The sequence below is a fragment of the Aricia agestis genome, chromosome 5 (genome assembly GCF_905147365.1).
Source record: "Aricia agestis chromosome 5, ilAriAges1.1, whole genome shotgun sequence".
Lineage (NCBI taxonomy): Eukaryota > Metazoa > Arthropoda > Insecta > Lepidoptera > Lycaenidae > Aricia > Aricia agestis.
Genome location: NC_056410.1, coordinates 10892243 through 10915479, shown reverse-complemented (window position 1 = coordinate 10915479; position 23237 = coordinate 10892243). Strand labels below are relative to the sequence as shown.

General features: G+C 34.6%; 1 protein-coding gene and 1 long non-coding RNA gene across 3 annotated transcripts; one reads left to right on the top strand and one right to left on the bottom strand.

Annotated features, from left to right (window-relative positions):
- Positions 1-6988: 6988 nt before the first annotated feature.
- Positions 6989-17958, bottom strand: LOC121727317 (RYamide receptor-like). 2 transcript variants are annotated; one of them, XM_042115077.1, is made up of 6 exons: positions 17144-17958; positions 15768-15966; positions 15413-15481; positions 12485-12637; positions 11549-11636; positions 6989-7158 (listed from the first exon to the last, which is right to left on the bottom strand). In XM_042115077.1, exons 1-6 carry the CDS (start codon positions 17737-17739, stop codon positions 6995-6997), a joined length of 1269 nt encoding a protein of 422 aa, XP_041971011.1. In that variant the 5' UTR covers positions 17740-17958; the 3' UTR covers positions 6989-6994. The 2 variants fall into 2 exon arrangements, with proteins under 2 accessions (XP_041971011.1, XP_041971012.1); XM_042115078.1 differs by lacking the exon at positions 12485-12637.
- Positions 16174-17195, top strand: LOC121727318. The gene is made up of 3 exons (XR_006035649.1): positions 16174-16232; positions 16438-16511; positions 17146-17195. It is a non-coding gene; the product is annotated as an uncharacterized LOC121727318 (long non-coding RNA).
- Positions 17959-23237: the final 5279 nt, after the last annotated feature.

Here is a 23237-nt window from a genome sequence, read left to right as displayed (position 1 = left end):
TTAGTAGAGTAATCTGTGGAAAGCTAAATTTAAGTTTTATGTTTCAGTTCTCTTGTTAAATTGTACGAAGAGATTTTGTAAATTATTAAATCCGTTGTAATGATATTGAGACTTTAGAAATAAACACTCGTTCAATTGATAAATCTGTAGTTCTTTATCCTTTAACAATAATTATAATATACCTAACATCTACATTAATAATTGCGAATTTGGCAGTTTCATTTAAAAACCAACTTCTGTATCGAACTTTCTTATTAATGAATACTTAGTGTTCTTTAAGAATATAGAAAATATCTGAAGACAAATCTCGATGTAATATTGTAGATCTATAACTAAATATATTAACACTTTTGTACTGTGTGTTATAGTTCATATTTTATTTACTATGTTTCATTACAAAACTTGTTTATAATTGGATAAATCTGAAAAATATATGTTCTTTTCCTCACGTATAATCTTATTCACCTATCTTCCTATTTTACGCATCTCATCATCCTGATATAATTATACCAATTTATCTAGCTCAAAATACTACTTTATGATGTCACAATACATAATTTTGTGTTATAAATTATATCTTATGGAGATATTCGACTGCCACAAACGCAATTTTATGGTGCTCAAAGGTGATATTATATATCACACTCAATATCGAACCTACAAAGGTTTTTACGTATGTGATATAAAATATTTATAACTCTGTTACGTTCGATACATATTTTATATGACACAACGTTAAGGCCCAGTAGTCCCTAAAATTAGCAGGTCGATGTCTGTCAGTACGAATATCGACGTAAAGAACATTAAAATAACATTCATATTACAGCCTTGTACAGTGGCGGTTACGCGCTCGTTGCGTGTCTTGATAATAGGAAATAGGAGAAAAAACCTTTTGTTTTTAGTATTACACAAATCAAATATATCAAATCGTTTAGGTTAGGTTACGACAAATGTACTACATTTTTTGTATTTTCTAGAAAGTGTGTAATTTAGCCATACAATGATTTAATTATGAAAAACAGCGTTATAATAGTCATCTTTGAGATTTTTTCTATCGAGCAGACTTTTTCAAATTGTGTACTGATATACCTTTGCGTATAGGAAATTTTCTCAATTTTAAAATGGTACTTTTTTTTAAATTGAAATTGTTGAAATTGTTTATTCAGCTCAAAACATAAAAACCTTAATCTAAATACACAATTATAAAGCTATTATTTAGTTTTACAGTAGTTTTTATATATATTAAATATAGTATGTGAAGATCCTGTGTTAAAGCTACCGGTCCCTTTCCCAACTTCTAATGGCATATAATATCGCTAAATAAATAAGGTTTTGTACTTAAATAATGACATTTCCTTTACAAAAAACATTATTTAAAAAAACCATTTTACGTAGTTGCGACAACCACAGCGCCCCATTTTACGTTATCAGTTATCACAAAGTATATTGTTGCAAAGAAAATTTATTTACAGATTACAGATTAAAGCGCACGGAAATACGCAGGCCAAGTTCCAGCAGGCCGCGCGCATGGCGTGCACTATTTGCACGAATCGTTTCGACTCACTTTTGACCGCTCAGTGTATATTGCGAGTGCAAAGATAAAATTAAACCTACGTAATTATATACTAGAACTTAAGGGGGCGACTAACCCTAAATTGTCGATTTTATAATTCATTTTTATACTTGAAAATAAGCCCCGAATTGTTTCATTTTCCAAGCTAGACACTACATTATATTTCTGAGGATCCGACCTAGCGAAAACACGATATCTTAAAACTTTCTCGATAGAAAAAATCACAAAGATGCATCTAATTTTCACGAATTTTTCAAATATTGCCATAACCGTGCATTAAACTAAGTTAATATTTTAACACATTGTATAAAATTTTATAATTGAGAATCTGACCTAGCGGATTTATAAAATGTTGTATATTTATCGAGTTATTGAAAAAAAACTAATTTGATTGGATTTCAACTCTTTTTTTTTTAGGTAAAATTAGCCGATAGGAACTTGGCCCCATTTTAACAGGTATGTTTTTGAAGGGATTTATTTAACGTGATGTATGTCAGTTTTTTATATTATATATAATATAAGATATAAAAGAAACTGACGCATAAATAAAACATGTATGAATCGACCCTGTGTACATGCAATCCAAGAAATAACAATTTATCAAGATGTAAAGGAAACACGTGTTTTGCCGTAAAAACTTTAAGTTTACCTCATCTCTCATCGCATTGTTCAAAGCGTCGACACGTGGGGTACAAAAATCTTATTTCCTTGATTGATCCAAGTAATAACACGCTACGCGTGCCTGGTATCAGAGTGTTATCCGTCTTTGATCGGAGATCAGTGTTCTTTGATCATAAATTCCAATGATTTTACCGCTCATGTGTAAACTGAAAAGGCAGTACGAGCAGGTAAACTGACTGAACTGACTTCGATCGAAATGTCACGTCGAAAATGTATTGCACTTCCCCTTATTATTTTAACCGACTTCCAAAAAGGAGGTTATACCTTTTGACACCACGAACTAAATGTACTCGTCTTGGCAACAATATAACAATAAGGTCTAGTTTTTTCTTTTTCAAACATGATTTGATAATATTATTTAATTTTTCGTTTATGTGTGCTTTCCTGCAAGCCACGTCTTTTTCGTACACGTCACGAGTAACTATTCTTTTCCGAGTACCTATAAGCTCTATTAATACGTCGTTTCTTTTTATGCTGCACTTTTTTATGTTTTCCACTCTTTTTAGGGTTCCGTACCCAAATGGTAAAAACTGCTCTCGTCTGTCTGTCTGTCTCCAGGCTGTAACTCAAGAACTGCTATAGCTAGACTTCTGAAATGTTCGCAGAATACTGAATAGGTATGTATGTATATACGCTATAATTACAGCAAATACTAATTTAAGCAAAATATTTAAGGAGGCTCCCATACAAGAAACGTGATTTTTTTGGCTTTTTTGCTCGTAAGATTCAATTATGGCAAAATCCTTAATTATATTAATTGTACTTTAAAATTAAGTAATAATAAAATTAAAATAAAATATTGATTTTTTTGTTGTACGTTCCATAACGAGCAATAGCCAGACGGTAACGTGTGTTAGTGTCAAACAAACAACCACAGCGAAAAAAAATCTTAAATCTATGCTAACAACAACGATAATTACGAGCCACGATTCACGAAATACGAATGAATAGCGCGTGGGGTGGCGGGCGGCGCGCGGCGCGGCGGGCGGCCTGCCTCCCGCCCGCGCTTAACATACACCCCGCTCGCTCCCGATTGCTAATATTCAAATCTGTATAGGTAAAATGTTTTTAGTTTTTAATACGCTTGATGATTTTTTTGGATATTTTTCTAGTTGAAAAGAAAGTTAACAGTGTACTTAAATCAATAAAGAAAACAGATAGAGAAATTTTGCATTGCTAGTAAAAGAGCAATTTTTAAAAATAGTATAGTTACATGGTTTATTTTTTAGATTTTCATTTTGTGGCTATAAACTTCAATAAAATGGCATTCCCGTAAAAAAATTCGACTGAGCAATTATGGCGTCCAAGTCACGTCAAAAAAACATATTTTTTTAAAATTTGGTGTTTCTGCTGGGATATTTTTTTGGATATTTCATACATTGTTTCTATACATTCCATGAATATGTCCAGTGAAAAAAGATTCGACGGAGCATTTTTGCTAAAAAATATACCAATTAATTACGAATTTAGGTAAAAATACCTAACTTCTAATATTATTATTCTTTGGATATTCATACAAAACTCTTAATTCATTGATACTTTACTATGCTATAAAGTTTTTTCTAACTGAGGAATTACTTCGGGGTTCACTTGGTTCGTTTCCTACACTATTGTTTATCTTCATAGGATATTTACATGAGAAGTTTTGGTCAGATTAGTGTGAAAGCGCGAGAAATACTAAAATGGCTGCCATTTCACAACCGTAAGAGAGAGAAAAAATTTGAGAGCCAATGTCGATAAAATATGCCATACTTTATGACATAAAAGGATCGGACACCGGTGTCGGGACACATTTTATACAAGATGTTGAACACTAATATAATAAAACATAATCTCCTTGGACTTTTTTCTGTATAATATTTATTAATTATTTAAAGACTTTCTGTTATATCCAAGTTCGTTGCGGCGAAATTCGTTGATTACGAAGGTATTTACGAGTAAGGCGCTGTGGTTGTCGCAAGTACCGACTACGTAAAATGGGTTTTTTAAATAATGTATTTGTAAAGGAAATGTAATTATCTATATATAAAAAACTCAAAGGTGACTGACTGACTGATTGACATAGTGATCTATCAACGCACAGCCCAAACCACTGGACGGATCTGGCTGAAATTTGGCATGCAGGTAGATGTAATGAGGTAGGTATCCGCTAAGAAAGGATTTGATAAATTCCAACCCCAAGGGGTTCAAATAGGGGATGAAAGTTTGTATATAATAATACTTCTTAACGCGAGCGAAGCCGCGGGCAAAAGCTCGTTTAAGTATAAAAAAGTACCGTTTTAAAATTGAGAAAATTTCCTATACGCAAAAAAATCTCAAAGATGACTCTTAATAACGCTGTTTTTCATAATTAAATCATTTTATGGCTAAATTACACACTTTCTAGAAAAAAACAAAAATTTAGTACATATTTTGTCATAACCTAACCTAAACAATTTGATATATTTGATTTGTGTAATACTTACTAAAAACAAAAGGTTTTTTCTCCTATTATCAAGGCACGCGGCGAGCGCGTAACCGCCACTGTACAAAGCGCGTTGATATAAATGTTATTTTAATGTCCTTTACGTCGATATTCGTACTGACAGACATCGACCTGCTAATTTTAGGGACTACTGGGCCTTTAGACCGGGTAAAATAAAAATCGTAATACGGTAAGTATTACGATTTTTAGAAAACACAGCAAAATTTTACAGCCGTAGCGATCTTCATGTCACTTATCATCCTTTGTTCCATGATCCCCAGTTATTTGAATCAAATCCTATAATCCTCTCATTTTACAGTATCAACAGAGTCAGATTAAAGAGTACAAAATAAACAAAAGTTAATTAGGATTATTCCAAAATCTGAATAGCACTACGGTTTACGAATTAATCTGGGCGGCAACTTTCGCAGAAAAGGTCAATCGCAACTTAAAATTCGGGTACAGTTGATCTCGGAAAATATCTTCATTGAAAATTATCTCTGGGCAAATCTTGATCGCTTTTGTGGGTGAAAGAAGAGGGCATCGACCTCGGACTGAATAAACTTCATTAAATATTTGCAAGAGGACTATTTCGAGGTACTTAATTTGAATTTGGAACCATTTGGACATCGACACATAACCCCAGGCACTAATTAATATAATACATAAACTTACTTGTTTGTCTTCTAGGTATAATACTTCGTCGAACTATAATTTCATCTCACGGGAAGTGTTAGTTTTGCTAGAATGTTCAAAGAGTAACTAAATAAGCTGCCTAACATAATCATTTACTAGCTATTTGATCGAGCTTTGCTCGGTATTCGATAAAACACGAATTAAATGACATTTTCTAAAAATGGTTCCTAGCTAGATCGATTTATCGCCAACAAAAATTGCTCGTTTAAAGATATAAGATTGGTATATATTATAATATAAGGAACTTATCTTCTTTTCATAAGACGTAAGTATAATGCGAAGTGTATTTACTATTTGAATAGTTTTCATGAGATTTTCCAATTTCACCTCTTTTATTATACTTACTTACAGTATACATAAATCATGCATACATAAATAAATCATGCTCATCCACGTTCTTGTCACTGTGAACTGTCAGAAGTTTTTACCATCCAGTTATGAATCAGTTGAAAGTAAAGACGTAACATACAAATTACAACATATTAAGGGACATTATAATATTCTGTATCTTTATTATTTTAGTGCGTAAAAATATTTTTAGATTATGTTTAGATTCCGGAATGATTAACAACCCGTATATCATAAACTTTATGATCCAAACACAGAGTGTAGTTGTTTACCTGCTGCTCATGGTATATTATTATAAGTGCGAAACTTCTTAAAAGATTGATAGGAATGATAGGTAAATCTATTTCACAAAAACAAAGACTGTAAGATAAATGGAGGTGTGTTCTCTATCTGTATAAAATAATGTCTGTGACATCGTAGTTCCAGAAGTAAAACTTGATCAAGACTCTCAAGATCGTCAACTTTTTCATACTCATAAAGTATGAAAAAAGTTGACATTAAGCCCATTGAGTTAAGATATATCATTATATTTTTATCTCAATGCATTAAGAGGAGTCCACACCGCCCTTTTTTCCATACAAACGTTGTCCCCTGTTTCCTCCCTGGATAATGCTAGTAGAGTTATAATTTTTTTCCTGAATATCTACGGCCACTAATACAATGTCCCTGTTTTCTTTTTTTTCATAATTTAATTATTAAATAAGATATGAACGTTCAAAAACCCAAAAAAATGGCCAGATTTTCCGCTGTGTTCAAACGTCCAGAAAACAGATTTGGCTAGATTATACAAAAAAAAGCAAAACATAGGAACACAGCTCAATCCTTTTTTTAATCTTTAATGAAAAAACTACTTAAATCGGTTAAGTTTTGGAGAAGGAATCAGGGGACAACGAATCGTTGATTTTCTGGATTTTCTGCAGTTGTCTCTATCGCGTTCTGCGGTATAGGCTTGAGGTAAGGGAGACAGCTATAGATATTACACGTACTTTTTTTTCATTTCTCTAGCCCCTGGTGTGTCCTCTTAAACTACAAAAAACGAGTCTGCTTCGATATAGCGTGAACGATCGCATGGTCACGATTGTCAACACAAACTTTCTAAAGTCCAAACGGCGAATCGAGGCACAAAACTTCATATAAAATGTCAGAAATAATTATACTCTTCATCTCGTCTGTTGTAGAAAACAGGATATAATTCAAACAAAGACATATTATACACACACGTTTATTTTCGATTATCGTACGGAGAGCGCTCGCACGGGGGGCGCTGTGGGGGGTGCTATTGTCGCCAGCCTCGAGGGTTCCCGGCGTAAGGAGGCGCAGGTGGATGGGACCCGCGCTCGCGACGTGAAGCTGCTGCCCGTCCCGCGCCGCGACGTGCCGTTCTCGCACATGAAATCTGGAAAATTATCAGGATAACCTCCATACAATCAGAAGCCAGTAACTGCACTCAGAAACATTTAATTATGATTACACTATAATTTAATAAAGTTAAGACTTAACTGAAATTAAACGAAGATTTTGACATAAGCCTCATACATTATTTTGTCAAACTCTTCATTAAATTTGATTTTAATCATCATTAAATGTTTCTGAGTTTATACTTGGGAGAGCCATGCTTCGGCACGAAGGGGCGGCTCGACCGGAGAAATACCACGATCTCACAGAAAACCGGCGCACACTGTTCCCAAAATAAAATAAATGGGACATTAAGAATTTTCGGATCGAAGGTCAACGGATCAGGCTGCTTTTTTTTGTAGACAGCTGATGCAATTACAAGTCACTTTTATAGATGTAGTTTTTTTCAAATATGCCGTATCTACAGAGATTAAAAATAATTAATTATTTTTTGTATGGACGAAATCACAATTTTGTCATTTTATTCCAAGATTCAAACGTATTCAAAATAAATCACAGCACAGGTTATAGAGCGACTCTTGTCGTACATTTTTGTCATAGACACTCAACTGCGATTTTTGCGCCTTTTAGAGCTACAGGCACTTTTTTTTTTCAGCGGACGAAGCTGATTTTTTTTGTAGCATCTGATGCAATTACAAGCAACTTTTATAGATGTTGTTTTTTTCAAATTTACCTTAACTACAGAGAAAAATAATATGAATTATTTTTTGTATAGACAAAATCATAATTTTGTCATTTTCTTCCAAGATTCAAACGTATTCAACATAAATCATAGCACAGGTTATAGAGGGACTCTTATCGTACATTTTTGTCATAGACACTCAACTGCGATTTTTGCGCCTTTTAGAGCTACAGGCACTTCTTTTTATTTTGGTCAGCGGATGAAGCTAATTTTTTTTGTAGCATCTGATGCAATGATTTTTTATAGATGTCGTTTTTTTTTTTTTAAATATGCCTTATCTACAGAGAGTCAAAGTACGAAGGGAAAATTTGAAATGAAATGAATTATAGGCTTTTTTATGAATAAGACATTAGTAAGAGTTACTTATTAATAAAGAAAACGTTATTATTTGTCTATCCTTAACAATATTTATTAAAATCCATATCAAATACTCAAAAATGAATTATACTATACAATAAAAATTAAAGTACCTGTAGCTCCTAAAGGCGCAAAAATCGCAGTTGAGTGTCTAAGACAAAAATGTACGACAAGAGTCCCTCTATAACCTGTGCTATGATTTATTTTAAATACATTTGAATCTTGGAATAAAATGACAAAATTATGATTTCATCCATACAAAAAAATAATAATTATTTTTTATCTCTGTAGATACGGCATATTTGAAAAAAACGACATCTATAAAAGTGACTTGTAATTGCATCAGCTATAAGCTGTGCTTGATTTATTTTGAATACGTTTGAATCTTGGAATAAAATGACAAAATTATGATTTCGTCCATACAAAAAATAATTCTTATTTTTTTTTCTCTGTAGATAAGGCATATTTGAAAAAAACAACATCTATAAAAGTTACTTGTAATTGCATCAGATGCTACAAAAAAAATCAGCTTCATCCGCTGACCAAAAAAAAAATAAAGTTCCTGTAGCTCTAAAAGGCGCAAAAATCGCAGTTGAGTGTCTATGACAAAAATGTACGACAAGAGTCCCTCTATAACCTGTGCTATGATTTATTTTGAATACGTTTGAATCTTGGAATAAAATGACAAGAGTCCCTCTATAACCTGTGCTATGATTTATTTTGAATACGTTTGAATCTTGGAATAAAATGACAAGAGTCCCTCTATAACCTGTGCTATGATTTATTTTAAATACATTTGAATCTTGGAATAAAATGACAAAATTATGATTTCATCCATACAAAAAAATAATAATTATTTTTTATCTCTGTAGATACGGCATATTTGAAAAAAAAACGACATCTATAAAAGTGACTTGTAATTGCATCAGCTGTCTACAAAAAAAATCAGCCTGATCCGTTGACCTTCGATCCGAAAATTCTTAATGTCCCATTTATTTTACTTTGGGACCAGTGTGCGGCGTGAAACAGCGCTTGCGCTGTGTTTCGCTGAGTGAGTGAGTTTACCGGAGGCCCAATTCCCTTCCCTATCCTCCCCTATTCCCTTCCCTTCCCATCCCTACCCTCCCCTATTACCCCCTATTCCCTCTTAAAAGGCCGGCAACGCACCTGCAGCTCTTCTGATGCTGCGAGTGTCCATGGGCGACGGAAGTTGCTTTCCATCAGGTGACCCGATTGCTCGATTTCATAAAAAAAAGTAATTACTAAAATTCATTTCTGAGTGCGGCAGTTACGAGTACTAACAGTTGTCAGTTAGTGTAGTTTAGGGTCAATTCAGACCGCAACGCGACGTGTAGATGCATTTCTAAATTAGTATGGATTTGGCAGATTCGCAAGACGTCTGACGCAATTGAAATCTGAATCAACCCCAGTGACGCTTACCGACGACGCGTCCATTATTGTTCTTTAATCTACGCATACGAGACTACTTTTTCCGTTTGATAGGATCCAGACTGGATTCGTTATGAAGAAACGGCAAGGGCGTCGCCAGGGGGGGGCAAGGAGGGGCAGCTGCCCCCCCCCCCCCCCCCCCTAGAGATTCAAAAAAAGTTGCCAAATATAATGCAAACAACGACCACTATAATATTAAAATCTGGTAATTAAAAAAAAATACGCTGTACGATGCAGTACACTTATTCAAATTCAATCTCCTTTTTATTCTATTTTTCTAATAAATATTATTATAACTTATTTACTAGTTTTTTATTGCATAGTCAAGAGCTCGTGCTTGTGTAGCTTTACCACGAAGCTAAAACAAAGCTTTACATATCTCTCTCTCTCGATTTTGTACTGTCACAGAATATATTACTCGTATATGTATATATACTTAGTAGGTACTGTTGTTGTTATTACAATCGCTGTAGATCATAGATGTAAGGCTCGTAGTACAAGTGAAAAGCTTCATGTGCTGTCGACTTTACCTACAATTCATATCTACTTTTCTCATTTATAGAGAATGAGAAAAATATGAATTGTAGTAGGTAAAGTCAACTTGCCCCCCCCTGCGCCATCGGCTGGCGACGCCCTTGAGCAACGGGATATAAAGACTTCATAATGAACCGTTTCCGACATATAAAAATATATGAGAAGGGAAGCAGTGGATATTGCCCTGTCTCGAATGAATAATGTTGAAAGAAAAGCTACCTACACAAAACACATACGGTACTATGTTATTATTACCTCTAGGTTCGTAGATATTTCACAAGATTTTAAGAATCAAAGACGTTAAATCCAGCTCTCTAATAATAATATTCACTAGGTACGCTACTGCATCAATAAAAGTAATGGACTTGTTGCGTACAAGTCTATTGTGCTTGTACTATTATCTATTCTGTGGTAATAGGTAAAGTTTTATATATAAGTACCTGAGCGATGTGCATAAAATTTAGTCAAAATGTCGGACACAACACGAGATATGGCTCGTATTAAAATAACGATCCTCTCATTTGTCAGTTAAGTATTTCGGGTGTATATAAAATATGTATATTGGGTATACTCCACATAAAGAGTATAGCCAGTGTGGTTCAACCTTTTTTAAATGATGTGAGGTATGAAAAAAATATTTCGAGACCCTCCAGCCTCCACCCATTGCTTTTTTATCGTGTATGTGTGTTTATGAATATATCCCTTTATTAAATTCTCCTAGTAAATACATATTTTTAATGTTTGTTGTATGTTTTCGGATACAGTTCTCTCGATTTCTAAGGTTCATAGTTTCCCTACAGAAGGTTCGTGGCTCCCCACAGGTTGAAAATCACTGCTATAGATCAAACCCATATTTAAGATCCTTTTAGTCGTTCCAGTTGGGTGATTTCACGTCAACACGTATTCAATAATAATAATACATTCCAAAAGTGCTTTTGCGTGTAAAGCAACACAATACTTTCTTACGTTATTACTTATTAGTAATAAAAACGGGTAAAATGAGATTTTTATAAATAAATTCAACAATGAAAATGCTTTACGAAAGTTATTAAGGGAAACCTCGTGAAACCGCTTTTGGGAAACTTATTTGTATTCACATCATTATTGTTAATACTTAAAACATATTACATTTTCTAAATATATCGCAAAAATAAAACCTATAAAAATATGTATATTTTATAAAGGTTTTAATTTTACAAAATTGGCGCTGTACAAAATTACGACAGTTTATTTTTTATAAATTACCGAAGCTGTCAAAGGTCAGACAGACAGACGGGATGGAAATTATGAAGGTTCCTTGTAGCTACTAAGGAACTCTAAAAAGCTACATGAACCACACTTAACGTACCTGACATAGGAACACCCTCACACAGGCTGAGCCGCTGACAGGTCTGCAGGGGCTGGCTCAGCTGATCTCCTATAACGCAACTCAGCACCTGTGTAAATATCAATTTCATTTTCACTCCGTACTTTTTCAGCGCTCCCTTTAAACCCGGGCGTAATAATACGGGTCTAATATCTAAATATTATAATGATTTATTTCATTAAATAATGTTTCGCTCAGTTAGTTAATTAATAAAGAGGTTTTATAGTAGCGAATAAAATAATTTCGGTAATTTTCATAACGTTGTAGTCGCTTTAATCAAGTGTATTTTGATTGGTCGGTTTCCTGGCGGGAGGTTTTTCCGCATCCATTAGTAGCGGACAACGCTTTAGTAAAATGTCCCCGGAGGCGAAAGAAATCAAATAATGGCCATTCTAATTACTTCCGAAGCCTTAGGTACAAGTTAAATTCTTTTTGCTCGTATTTTCCAATTTCTGCTCCTAGTATCATAATTGTTACACCTTGCAACATAAGCCGAGTCATCCGCTTCTGCCTGGGAGCATCTGTTTTAAATGACACAAACTATATCTGACGTTTCCCGGGAGTAGGATTTCGAAATAATATGTCTTCTGAAATTGAATGTGAAAAGTTTGTTCAGCTTTTTATAAGGATAACATATACATATATGTACAAAAGCTCTCTTTGATGGATAAACAAGGAATATAAGGGATTTGTGTCACATCGTCATTTTTATAAAGGAATTTCAATATTTTAAGTGTTACTCAAAAAGTTAGATGAAATATTATGTTGACGATTTAAAAGTACAGGCAAACTGAAAACAAAACTTAGTGCTGCTGCGATGCGTGCGAACTGCGAACTGATATTGCCCAAAAGTATATGATTATTTACTTCACATGTGTTAACACCTATAGTTCCTGCACGGTCCCTATACACACCTACCTGTCTAAAGCCGTGTCGAAACCTGGCGTTCATGTAGCAGTAGATGATGGGGTTGTAGCAGGAGTGCGACATGGCCAGCCAGTGGCAGGCGAACCACACGTACGGCGCGCCCGCCCACACCGCCCACTCCTCCTCGTGGACCGTCCATAGCATCTGCAGACAATAGTCGAAGTACTTAGTCAAATTGCATTTAGTGATTTCATCACCGAGGTTTGATTAGAAACGCGTGACATGGCGCTTGCAACAGATACCTTTATGCTTTATCTTATATCTTTAAACGAGAAATTCTTGTATATATATATATATATATATATATATATATATATATATATATATATATATATATATATATATATATATATATATATGGAATAAACTATTTTATGGTTTTTAATGAAAAAACAGTACCTTAAAAGTGGTTGCACCCGTGATCGAAGCAGTATAATTGCAAAAGCAACAATTTATTTTTTGACTATTATAGTAATTTTCGTCATATTTAATATTATTGAGGTAAACAATAACGTTAAATTATATTTGTTATCAATACTTTTCATGTTATTACAAGATTTATAAAAAATTCAATAGAGTCACATCGTGTTTTATATTTTTAGATATATTTCATGTATTACATAATAGATGTTTCAAATGATGATTAATCTTGTTTTATTTTTAAACATTTTATAAGACATGCTACAAATAACATAAAAAAATCATATAATTTAATATTTTTCTTTGAAAAAAATATTTTTACTTATCATTTTCCCATATTCTTTAAAATTATAGATATTAATTTTGAATTTAATGTTTGCTGTAGTTCGGTTTTATAGCAATACATCGAAAAACGTTTGCCTAATTTACATTATTAAATTGTTTTAGTGATTTAGACGATTTTTTTTCTCAGATCGATAAATGACTGATAATTAAAAAATAACAAAATTTTAAGTAGTATTATTACAACTTACTAATAATATTATGTATTGTATATCAAAAATATACAAATTAGTCGCAGACTTATGAGTAAATTCAATTTCTTTAGACTTGTTGCACCCGCGATATTCGGATGTTGCACCCGCGATCGTGGATATTGTTAATAATTCCTAGTAATAATAAATTAAACTAATTGTATCTAGTTAAATCATTTCTTTATCTTATACACTTTTGAAATATGGGTTAATAAATTACTAAAAGCTTCACAATTAACAGTATTCTCAAATGAACTCGTCCGAGTTGTTAATGGAGGGCCGATTTGGTTGCACCCGCGATAGTACTTCTAGCAGGCAGTATATATATATATATATATATATATATATATATATATATATATATATATATATATATATATATATTACGAGATTCCAATTATATATAAATATATAATTGGAATCTCGGAATCGGCTCCAACGATTTTCATGAAATTTAGTATATAGGGGTTTTGGGGCCGATAAATCGATCTAGCTAGGAATAATTTTTAGAACATGTCATTTTATTCGTGTTTCATCGAATACCGAGCGAAGCTCGGTCAAATAGCTAGTTGATATTTATTAATTTCGCTATCGTAATTATCTAAGAATGCAATTTGACTAAGTACCCAGATGCCATTACGACGACGAAGTTCAAAAGCAAATGTCCTTGATTTAAACTAAATATGCCGAAGTGATGAAGCGATTTTCTCATGTCATGCATGTAAATTACTCATGGAAAATCTGCTAGAGGCTCAGAAAAACTTCACAAATTCTTTCTGCGAAGATCGCTCTCTGGCACTATATGGCTAAGTTTGAGGCTATTATATATACCATTTGAGGCTCTTATAGATAACATAGAGTTAAATCAGAAGTTTTGAACTATCCTTACTAATCCTTATAAATATTATTTAAGATGCGACATTGTGTCTGTCTGCTTTCATATGATTTCATTTGCTGAAATTTGGTATACAAATAGTTCGAGTGCCGGATATATGGGCATAATATCATGATAGTTTTTGTTGTGACGAAATGTACGTTTACCGTCAATTACAAGTTATCTATATTTTCACACTTCATGATAGAGCTGGCGCTTACCTCGGCCAACGAATCAGTCTTGCTCTTGCGATACAGCGAGGTAATGCTGCCAGCCTTTTGGCTACATTGCCCGCAGCCTCTGACTTCAATTTAGTTTTTTTATATACAAAAATTTTTTTCACTTTTGTATGGGAAAACTCGTGACGTTCGGGCCCTTGCCCATACAAAAGTGAAAAAAAATTTTCGTCTTTCAGCGCTGCTACTTTCACAGTGATCTCTACAAGGAACACGTACACACCCTAAAGTATTATCACTTATTTTTGTTACACACTGTATAGTCTTTGTTTTATATTTTAGCATTATTTATAGCAATTAAGTATAACTTATTATTATAATTATCATGATATTTTAATTATATAATAAATATATTTTTGGTAAATAAAACTTTAATACATATATTAATACATATAATAATACATATTTTACTACCTTTATGATATTCTTATGCCGCGGCCGCACATGCGTCTATCGTCACGAAGCTTCGTGCTATGAGACGATGCTATGGACCATACACGCAGATCGTCCAATGGTATCGTTTCAAGCACGAAGCACTACGCATGCGCGGCCGCACCATTAGAGCAATTTCAAGATAAAGGGTACATATCAAAGTCATTATAAATGTTTATTGTCGTTATTGGTATTAACCTAATGATGATGTTATCTTGTTAGCGCGCTCAATTTTGCAATTGACTTGCCTTATTCAATTTGTTTGGAAGTTTAACAAAATTCATTGATTCGTGGAATATTCAATTTGAAAAGAGTCGTTAAATAGTTTAAATGTTGCTACAAGTATTATAACATAAAAGTATATAAACTACATGGAAATCATGTTAATTTCTACGTTTCGTATTTTTCAACATTTTGTACTCACAATGAAGATGTTTAGAGGCAGCCAGCTAACAGTGAACACCACTACCACCGTCACCATCATTTTCACCATCTAAAGACAGATTTGAAAAATTAAAATGCATATAAAATTTGGTAAAAGTCAGTAAAGCCGTTTCGGAGGAGTACGGTAACTAACATTGCCACGAGAATTTTATATAAGTTTAAGATGAATTCAGTCTTGTTCTAAATGATCTAAAAAAACATAACTGCATTCATTCAATACGTAATTTTTTTGGGTTGATAGGTACACAGACAAGGTAACAGCGTCCAAATAATAGTCGAATATCAATTTTACTCGGACGAAGTAAACGAGTTTAGATTGTTAATTCAATTGAAACCTTTCTTTTAGATTGCCGTATCCGGTGGTCCCTTGAGCTTTCGGCTTCCCCGGGTGGTCTTCCTCCCCACACCACCTGGGCGATTCTCGTGTAGGTGCAGACCAGTGCGCTCAGCGGGAGACCAAATTGCAGGACCAGGAGCGCACAGGTGTACTGCGTGCTCTGCTCCACATGGTCCCAGTGTTCTAGACATATGTCCCTGTACACATACAAGTCGACGGCTCATACCTCGATGAAATGGGAAGCATTTTTAAATGGCCCATTCAAAACTGAACAAGACGATACACATTGAATTGTCTTGCCAGTTGCCACACACCGTGTCGGCTTCTTGTCCCTAAATAGATCATTTAAAATTGCATCTTAACACCTCGGAAGTCACAACATTACGCCCAGCAATGTGAATTGATCCTTAAGTTAGCTTCATGGTTAAGCTAATTAGTGCAGAGAGGCTGCAAACTGCAATCGGTCGGTACTAGGTACTGTTCGTTAGTAGTTAGGTAATTAAGTACTGTTAGTTCTGGACTTAAAATGGATAATTATATTAATAAGAACTTATAATATTATTATGTATTGTAGACTATAGTGAACCTTGCGTAAATAAGCTTAAACATAACAATTACATTATTTTCAAAAGGTAAATTATAACTAATTAAATTATTGTGATTTCAAGTTTATGGGTTCTGCAGGCCGTCGCCAGAGCCTTAAAGAAAATACCTTGACAAGTTCTAAGGATTCCACAGGTATGTAAGTACTTAAACTTAAATAGTCCTCAAAAGTATTTAGAGACTCCGGAGTCCCCAGACTTTAATTAGAATTCTAAGGGCGAAACTTTCAAATAACGTGGTGCCTGGCCTGGAGGTCATATGATTATTGACTATACTGGCCTACTAACTACTTCCCAACTAGAACTTAATGCATGTAAGTGCTTTCAGCAATTTCTAAATATCACATAAAAAATTAAGTAACCTTTGACATAAACAATTTAGGAACAGGTAGTAAACCTATTCTACCTCTATTAGTACGTATCCTTAGACGATATCTCGTGTCTAAACACACTAGGCCGAAAATACGCGGCCGAAGTTCGGCATGATTACGCTTGCAATGCGCTACGTAACGCGACGTAATTTCGGCATGGTGTGTCATCAGCGATTTAAAATACATTGCAGACGTAATCATGTCGAACTTCGGTCGCGTTTTTTCGGCCTAGTGTGTTTAGACATCAAGGGATTTAAACTGATTCATCTCTGATACACATCATCACACACACGTGAGAATATGGCATGTCTGTTTAAGCTTACGTCAAAAGACATTACATGCCTTATAAATTATAATTAACAAATTAACACATTATTGAAAAAAATTAAAAATATACTCACAGCTGACAAAACTCATGCCATCCGGAGGGCCGCTCGGTCTGCGACACGATGGATATGGGCGCGGCGGTGGCCATCGCCCCCGCCCACACCGTCGCGATCACCAGCTTGGCGGCCGTCTTGCCCAACCGCGGCTTCAGCGGCCGCATTATCACCATGTACCGGTCGATCGATATCGCCAGCAGAGTATACGCGCTGACGAACACCGACACGGCCTGAGAGTAGTTCACTATCTTACACATCACCATCCCGAACGGCCAGTACCGGAGCAGCAGCATCGACACGAACGAGAAGGGTATGCACAGCAGAGTCATGAGTATGTCGCCGATCGCGAGGTTCATGATAAAATAGTTCGTCACAGTCTTCATTCGCGGCGAGCTCTGAACCACGTAGCACACCAGAGCATTCCCAATAAGAGCTAACAAGAAGATCACTAGATACATGAAGTACACTCCGAAGTGGAAGAAGGGGGAGGCGAGCACGGAGTCGGAGCTGCTCGTGGCGCACGTCACGTCGTACCATGTCGAGTTGTCCGTCTCGTTCCCGGACAACGAGGCGTTCCGTGAAGTTTCATTACCACTCGCCTCATGCGGAAGCATCGTCTCACATCATTGTCTCGATTTCTTCTCGTTTATTCTTGTGGAGATATGTACATCTGAAACAAAAGATTGCGATAAATATTAATTATTATATATTTCATCTACCTACTAAGAAATTCTGACTGGTTTCATTTAACGAATAATATTAGGTATGTAAATTACTGTGGCGTAGCTGTATGTTTCCAAGTACCGCTGTGTCAATAAGGTTTCGTGGATTGAGGATCATTAAAATTTGATACCCCCAGACCTGATACACGCTGTCAGAGTGACTTGTAAGGACATTATTGTGATGGAATGGAATTTAGGTACGATTACGTACGTTATGAAACATAGAATAGTAGGTTAATAATTGTAGAAGTAAGTAAGTATATAAAATCCCACCAAAAACATACCTGTTAAAATGGGGCCAAGTTCCTATCGGCAAATTTTTGGTCTAATTATAACACCCCTCTTTTTTGTCGGGGGTTAAAAAAGAGTTGAAATCCAATCCATAGGTATGTAGGTAAACCGACTCACGCCTGACCGATTTCTTAAATTTCTCAATTTTTTGTTAATAAACATATAACACACGACCTGTGTGCCAAATTTCATAACGCTAGGACAATTGGAAGTGGCCTAGAGGTTTTGATTACCGGTCAGTGAGTGAGTGAGTGCCAAAATAGGCATGATGATTTTTTTTTTCTTATCGGTAATTGAAGGACACTTAAAAAATAGAAACATCGTTGAAAGAATGACTCTGATAGCTTAAAAATTCACCAAGATATAACAATTCAAATATCTCATAAAAAAGACCTGCCCGAAACGCTCCATACAAAGTGCTACGAAAGACTGACGTCAGTCTTTCGTAGTTTGTACGCATCGGGAGACAACTTTGTTCGACAGATATATTAAATATTGCGTTTATGAAAGTAGTTTCATAACAAAAGTTGCTTTTAATTGCATGAGTTATCGAATTGTATACAAATATTAAGAAATTTAATTGAAAAAAAATTCGACTTGAATATCCAACTTTAAAGGCGCATAACAAAAAAAAAATAATGCTATCAAGCTGAAATTTTGGGAACACTTATTTTTTACCGTTATTTCTTTATTTTATTAACAAAATTCGCTAATCTTTGACCTTGTCATCATCCCTATTAGCTATTTTCACAGGGAGATATTTCAGGATCTACCGAAGCTATATCAGCTATTAAATTTGGTATACTGCCTTAGTACTAGTATATAATTACGTAGGTTTAATTTTATCTTTGCACTCGCAATAGGCACTGAGCTACACAGGGGTCAAAAGTGCGTCGAAATGGTTCGTGTAAATAGTGCACGGCATGCGCGCGGCCTGCTGGAACTTGGCCGCGCACTCCGTGCGCTTTGATATAAACGGGATGATAATAATTGATACAGAAATGAACAACCAAGGTAGTGTAAACGCAAACTCTCGACTCTCGTTATTTTATTAGACATATTTTATTAGCTAGAGACTATTTAAGATATTATACAGTCTTTCGCAAGAAAAAATCGTACAAAATTTTCCCTCGTCATTGTTATTAAGTATTTGAGTTCCGTTGTTAAAAGTGATCCCTAGAAAGTTATTTATAATTAACCGACTACAAAAAAGGACTAAGGAGGTTATCAATTCGACCCGTGAGTATGTAATATTTCCAGAACTGGCCAGTTTTCGTATAATATGTTAGTCGATATCAGCGTCTGAACAAATGTGCCAAATTTCAAAAGTGTATGTATGTATATGTTTTTATTTTTGTGTTCGCATATCTCCGAAACCACAAGTCGGATTTAAATTATTATTTTTTTGTTGTACTAGGTATTGTTCCACTTAGGAATACTGCATGATTAATCAAAATCGGTTCAGTAGTTTTTGAGATAGGGAATTTTAATTCTTAATTACGAACAATTTTAAAGTCGGTTTAATTATCGTTTGAAATAAAATATTCTTGAAACTTTTTCGATAATCTTGTACAATGTATAGGGGTATTATTCTGTAGCTTTTCATTAGTTAGTACAAAAAAATTAAGAGAAATCTTTTCTCAAAAGTTAAAGGGAGTTTCCATTGGATCCTTTTAATAATTAGGTTAACCTTAATCCCACCAAAACATGAAATGTAAAAGGAGCCAAGCAAAATACTGCAAAGCTATTCAATACTTCTGTCGTAAAAAGTTTTCAAATCACATTCAAGCCAAGCCTTTAACTTATTTTGTAATTTAAATCAACATTCAGTAAAGGTATCAATCGATTTCTTTATATTATAATTATTATAGTGCTTGGCAATGAGCACTAGAGAAACAGATATAAGACTGCATATTTGGAGGAGTTCATACTTACACAGACGGCAAGCGTAAAGTGTTTTAGTAATGTAACGACTAACGACGCATGTGGCCGATGGTACGAAATAGATCCAATTAGTCGCTGATTATTTCTTTAGTGCTCATTACCAAGCCACTATAATAATTATAAAATAAAGAAATCTATTGATACCTTTAGTGAATGTTGATTTAAATTACAAAATAAGTTGAAGGCTTGGCTTGAATGTGATCTGAAAACTTTTTACGACAGAAGTATTGAATAGCTTTGCAGTATTTTGCTTGGCTCCTTTTACATTTCATGTTTTGGTGGGATTTCTTTTATTTTTTGAAGGTTTTTTTTTCCTTTTTTTCAGGTCACGTTATAACTTATCTGTGCTTAGCTTAGCACCCATTCTCTATCTCCTTTACTATTATTTCTTTGAGGCTTCGTTACTAGTTAGGTCTATAGGTAGACAACGTAACGTAATTATACTTCTGAGTTCTGAGTCGACTTTTATATTCATATACTACGAATAATAAAAACTAAGGAAAAGTAACTCCGTCAAAAAACATGCTCCACAATACTTGTCAAAAGTGTACCTTAGGTACACATTTCAATACATTTGCAATATTTAGGTGACCTTGAGCGGTACTAGGCTGACGTAACATGACAGATCAAAAGGAACCAAATTTAAAAAGGTAATAGTATGGGAGTTACGATTACTTAGTTTTTATTATTCGTATTTCATATATATATAATTAACTCTTAAGCTTTTATACTTGAAGGTGGTCATTTTCAGCATTCCCGTTGAATACATAGCAGCACGTTGATGTAAGCGTCTCGACGTCCTCGCGGGAAAGGAGCACACCTTATTTCATGTGATAACTTAAAACTCCCATTATATTATATCGAGCAAGTTAGGAGTGTATATCGCAGTACTGATTACATTTATATTTAAATTGAATTTTAATACGTAAAACAAATATTATGATGTCGAAACTCATACTGTTCTTGCAAAGTTACAAACATAAAAAACTTTTCTTTTATTTAATAAAGTATTTTATTATGATTATATTATTTTTCAGTTTTTAGGTTTCCCTGCCCGAAGGATGAAAACGGGACCCTATTATTAATAAGTCTTCGCTGTCTGTCCGTCGTCCATCCGTATATCACCAGGCTGGACCTCGAGAACCGCAATAGTTAGATAGTTGCAATTTTCACAAATTATGTATTTCTGGTGTCGTTATAAAATCTAATAGTTCAATTAAAATAAAATAAATTATTAATGGAGGGCCTCATACAACAAACAGGATTTTTTTCCCCTTTTTTACTCTATATACGTAATGGTAACAGTAAGGTTTTTGAAAATTTCAGATAAGACTTAATTATATTCTAAGTTTAATAATTAATAATAAAAATTATATAAACTTATTATTTAAGGGGGGCTCCCATACAAATTTACAGTACGGAACCCTCTGTACGCCAGTCCGATTCGCACTTGGCCGGTTTCATAACTTTTCCTTTCATTGTGAATAAAGACCTATCCGAGTACCAAATTTAAAGGTTCTAAGTCTGCTAGAAGTACCTTAGAATTTTTGACCATCCGTAACTATTAAACTATTTATCAAAATTTCACCTTATTTGGAAGTTGTGCTAGTTTTAATACTTGCTCCTAGTGGCCGAAATTCTAAATCCCTAGCTTTGTTAACATCGAAGATAAAAGGGGCGTGAAATAGCCGCGAACCGCTTCGAGAAAAGTGTGGTACGGCCGTGCCTTTGCTAAAAAGCTTGGCTGGGGCACGGCCGTGCCCCCAGATTAAACTGGTTTTTCAAAGTGTAACCCTTAGTTTTAAATTACGCAGTATTGTCAGGTGCCAGAGTTACCAAAGAAAATTTGAATAAGCTCTTCAAACTTGATATGATTACTAATGAGGCAATAACATCATAAATCATAATTGCTAAAGCAGGAAGTAAAATATTATTTAAAATTAAGAAATAATTGATTCTATTAATAATAAAAAGCGTTATATTTTATAACTAGATACTGCCCTTTCTGAAAGTAATTTGGATTATTAGGGAACTGTACATTTTACTGCTTTGAAAACTCTCCGATATAGGGATTAAGGACATAGGGAGTTTAAAATCAATCTCAGGACTTTTCGTGAGATTGACTTTACTTACTTGCCAAATCGCTGAAATGAATGTAAAATGAAATTTAGACTAGACTTTATAAATACGGATTTAAACTGAATGTGTAATTTCCAGAAAGATCGAGCAGGCCATTTAGCCAAGACTTTTTCGTTATCGCTTCGTTATAGAATCGCCGATTAAAATGTATGGAATTGAGATAAGCGTTTGTGAAAGGCCTGATAGACATACGAACTTAAAGCACGCGGGTTTTAAGTTCGCGAACTTACTCGGCACGCGTCGGTGACACACGAGAATCGCTCACACTGGATTACTATGCCCCCAGGCTCGCGGCTCGCGGCCCGCTCTTTGCTGACACACAGGCGATTAAGATCATCGAACCATAAGTCCGCGTACTTACTCGCACGTCTGTCACCCCTTTTGATATGACGCGACGTTAACGTTCATTGACATTTGGCGAATCTATAAAGAAGCAATAAAGAAAAGATCTTGGCACACCCACCAGTTTTATCTAGATAGAAGTAAACATTTATTTTATGAATGCTCGCCGCCGACTCAAGGTTGATACATGACAGCTGGAACAGCGGAAACTATAATCTGTCGATCGCCGGCACCGTTACATTTTTGCAAGTCTGGAACCAGTCTAGATCAGTGTTTCCCAAACTTGTCGGGACCGCGACCCATGTACAAGAAAGTTTAAAGTTCGCGGCTCACCTTGTGTCATGAAGACAGAAAAGCAGTGGTATGTTGCTGCCGCATCATTTACCCATTAATACTTATCGTAGTTCACCACCATAATATTATCATCATCGTCAGCTAATACTTACACAATTACATTTGCGTTCGAATGTGAAATTGTGAACGAACCAGTAAAATGACAATCGAACGAGTACGACAATCATCCTATAATTTCGAGGCCCACCCAAAATCTACCCGCGACCCACCAGTGGGTTGCGGGTAGCCACACTTTACCTTTTTACCCACACTTTGGGAAATACTGGTCTAGATGATAAATAATTAGTAGTAAAGTTATTTTACTTCCGAGTCTATTTTTA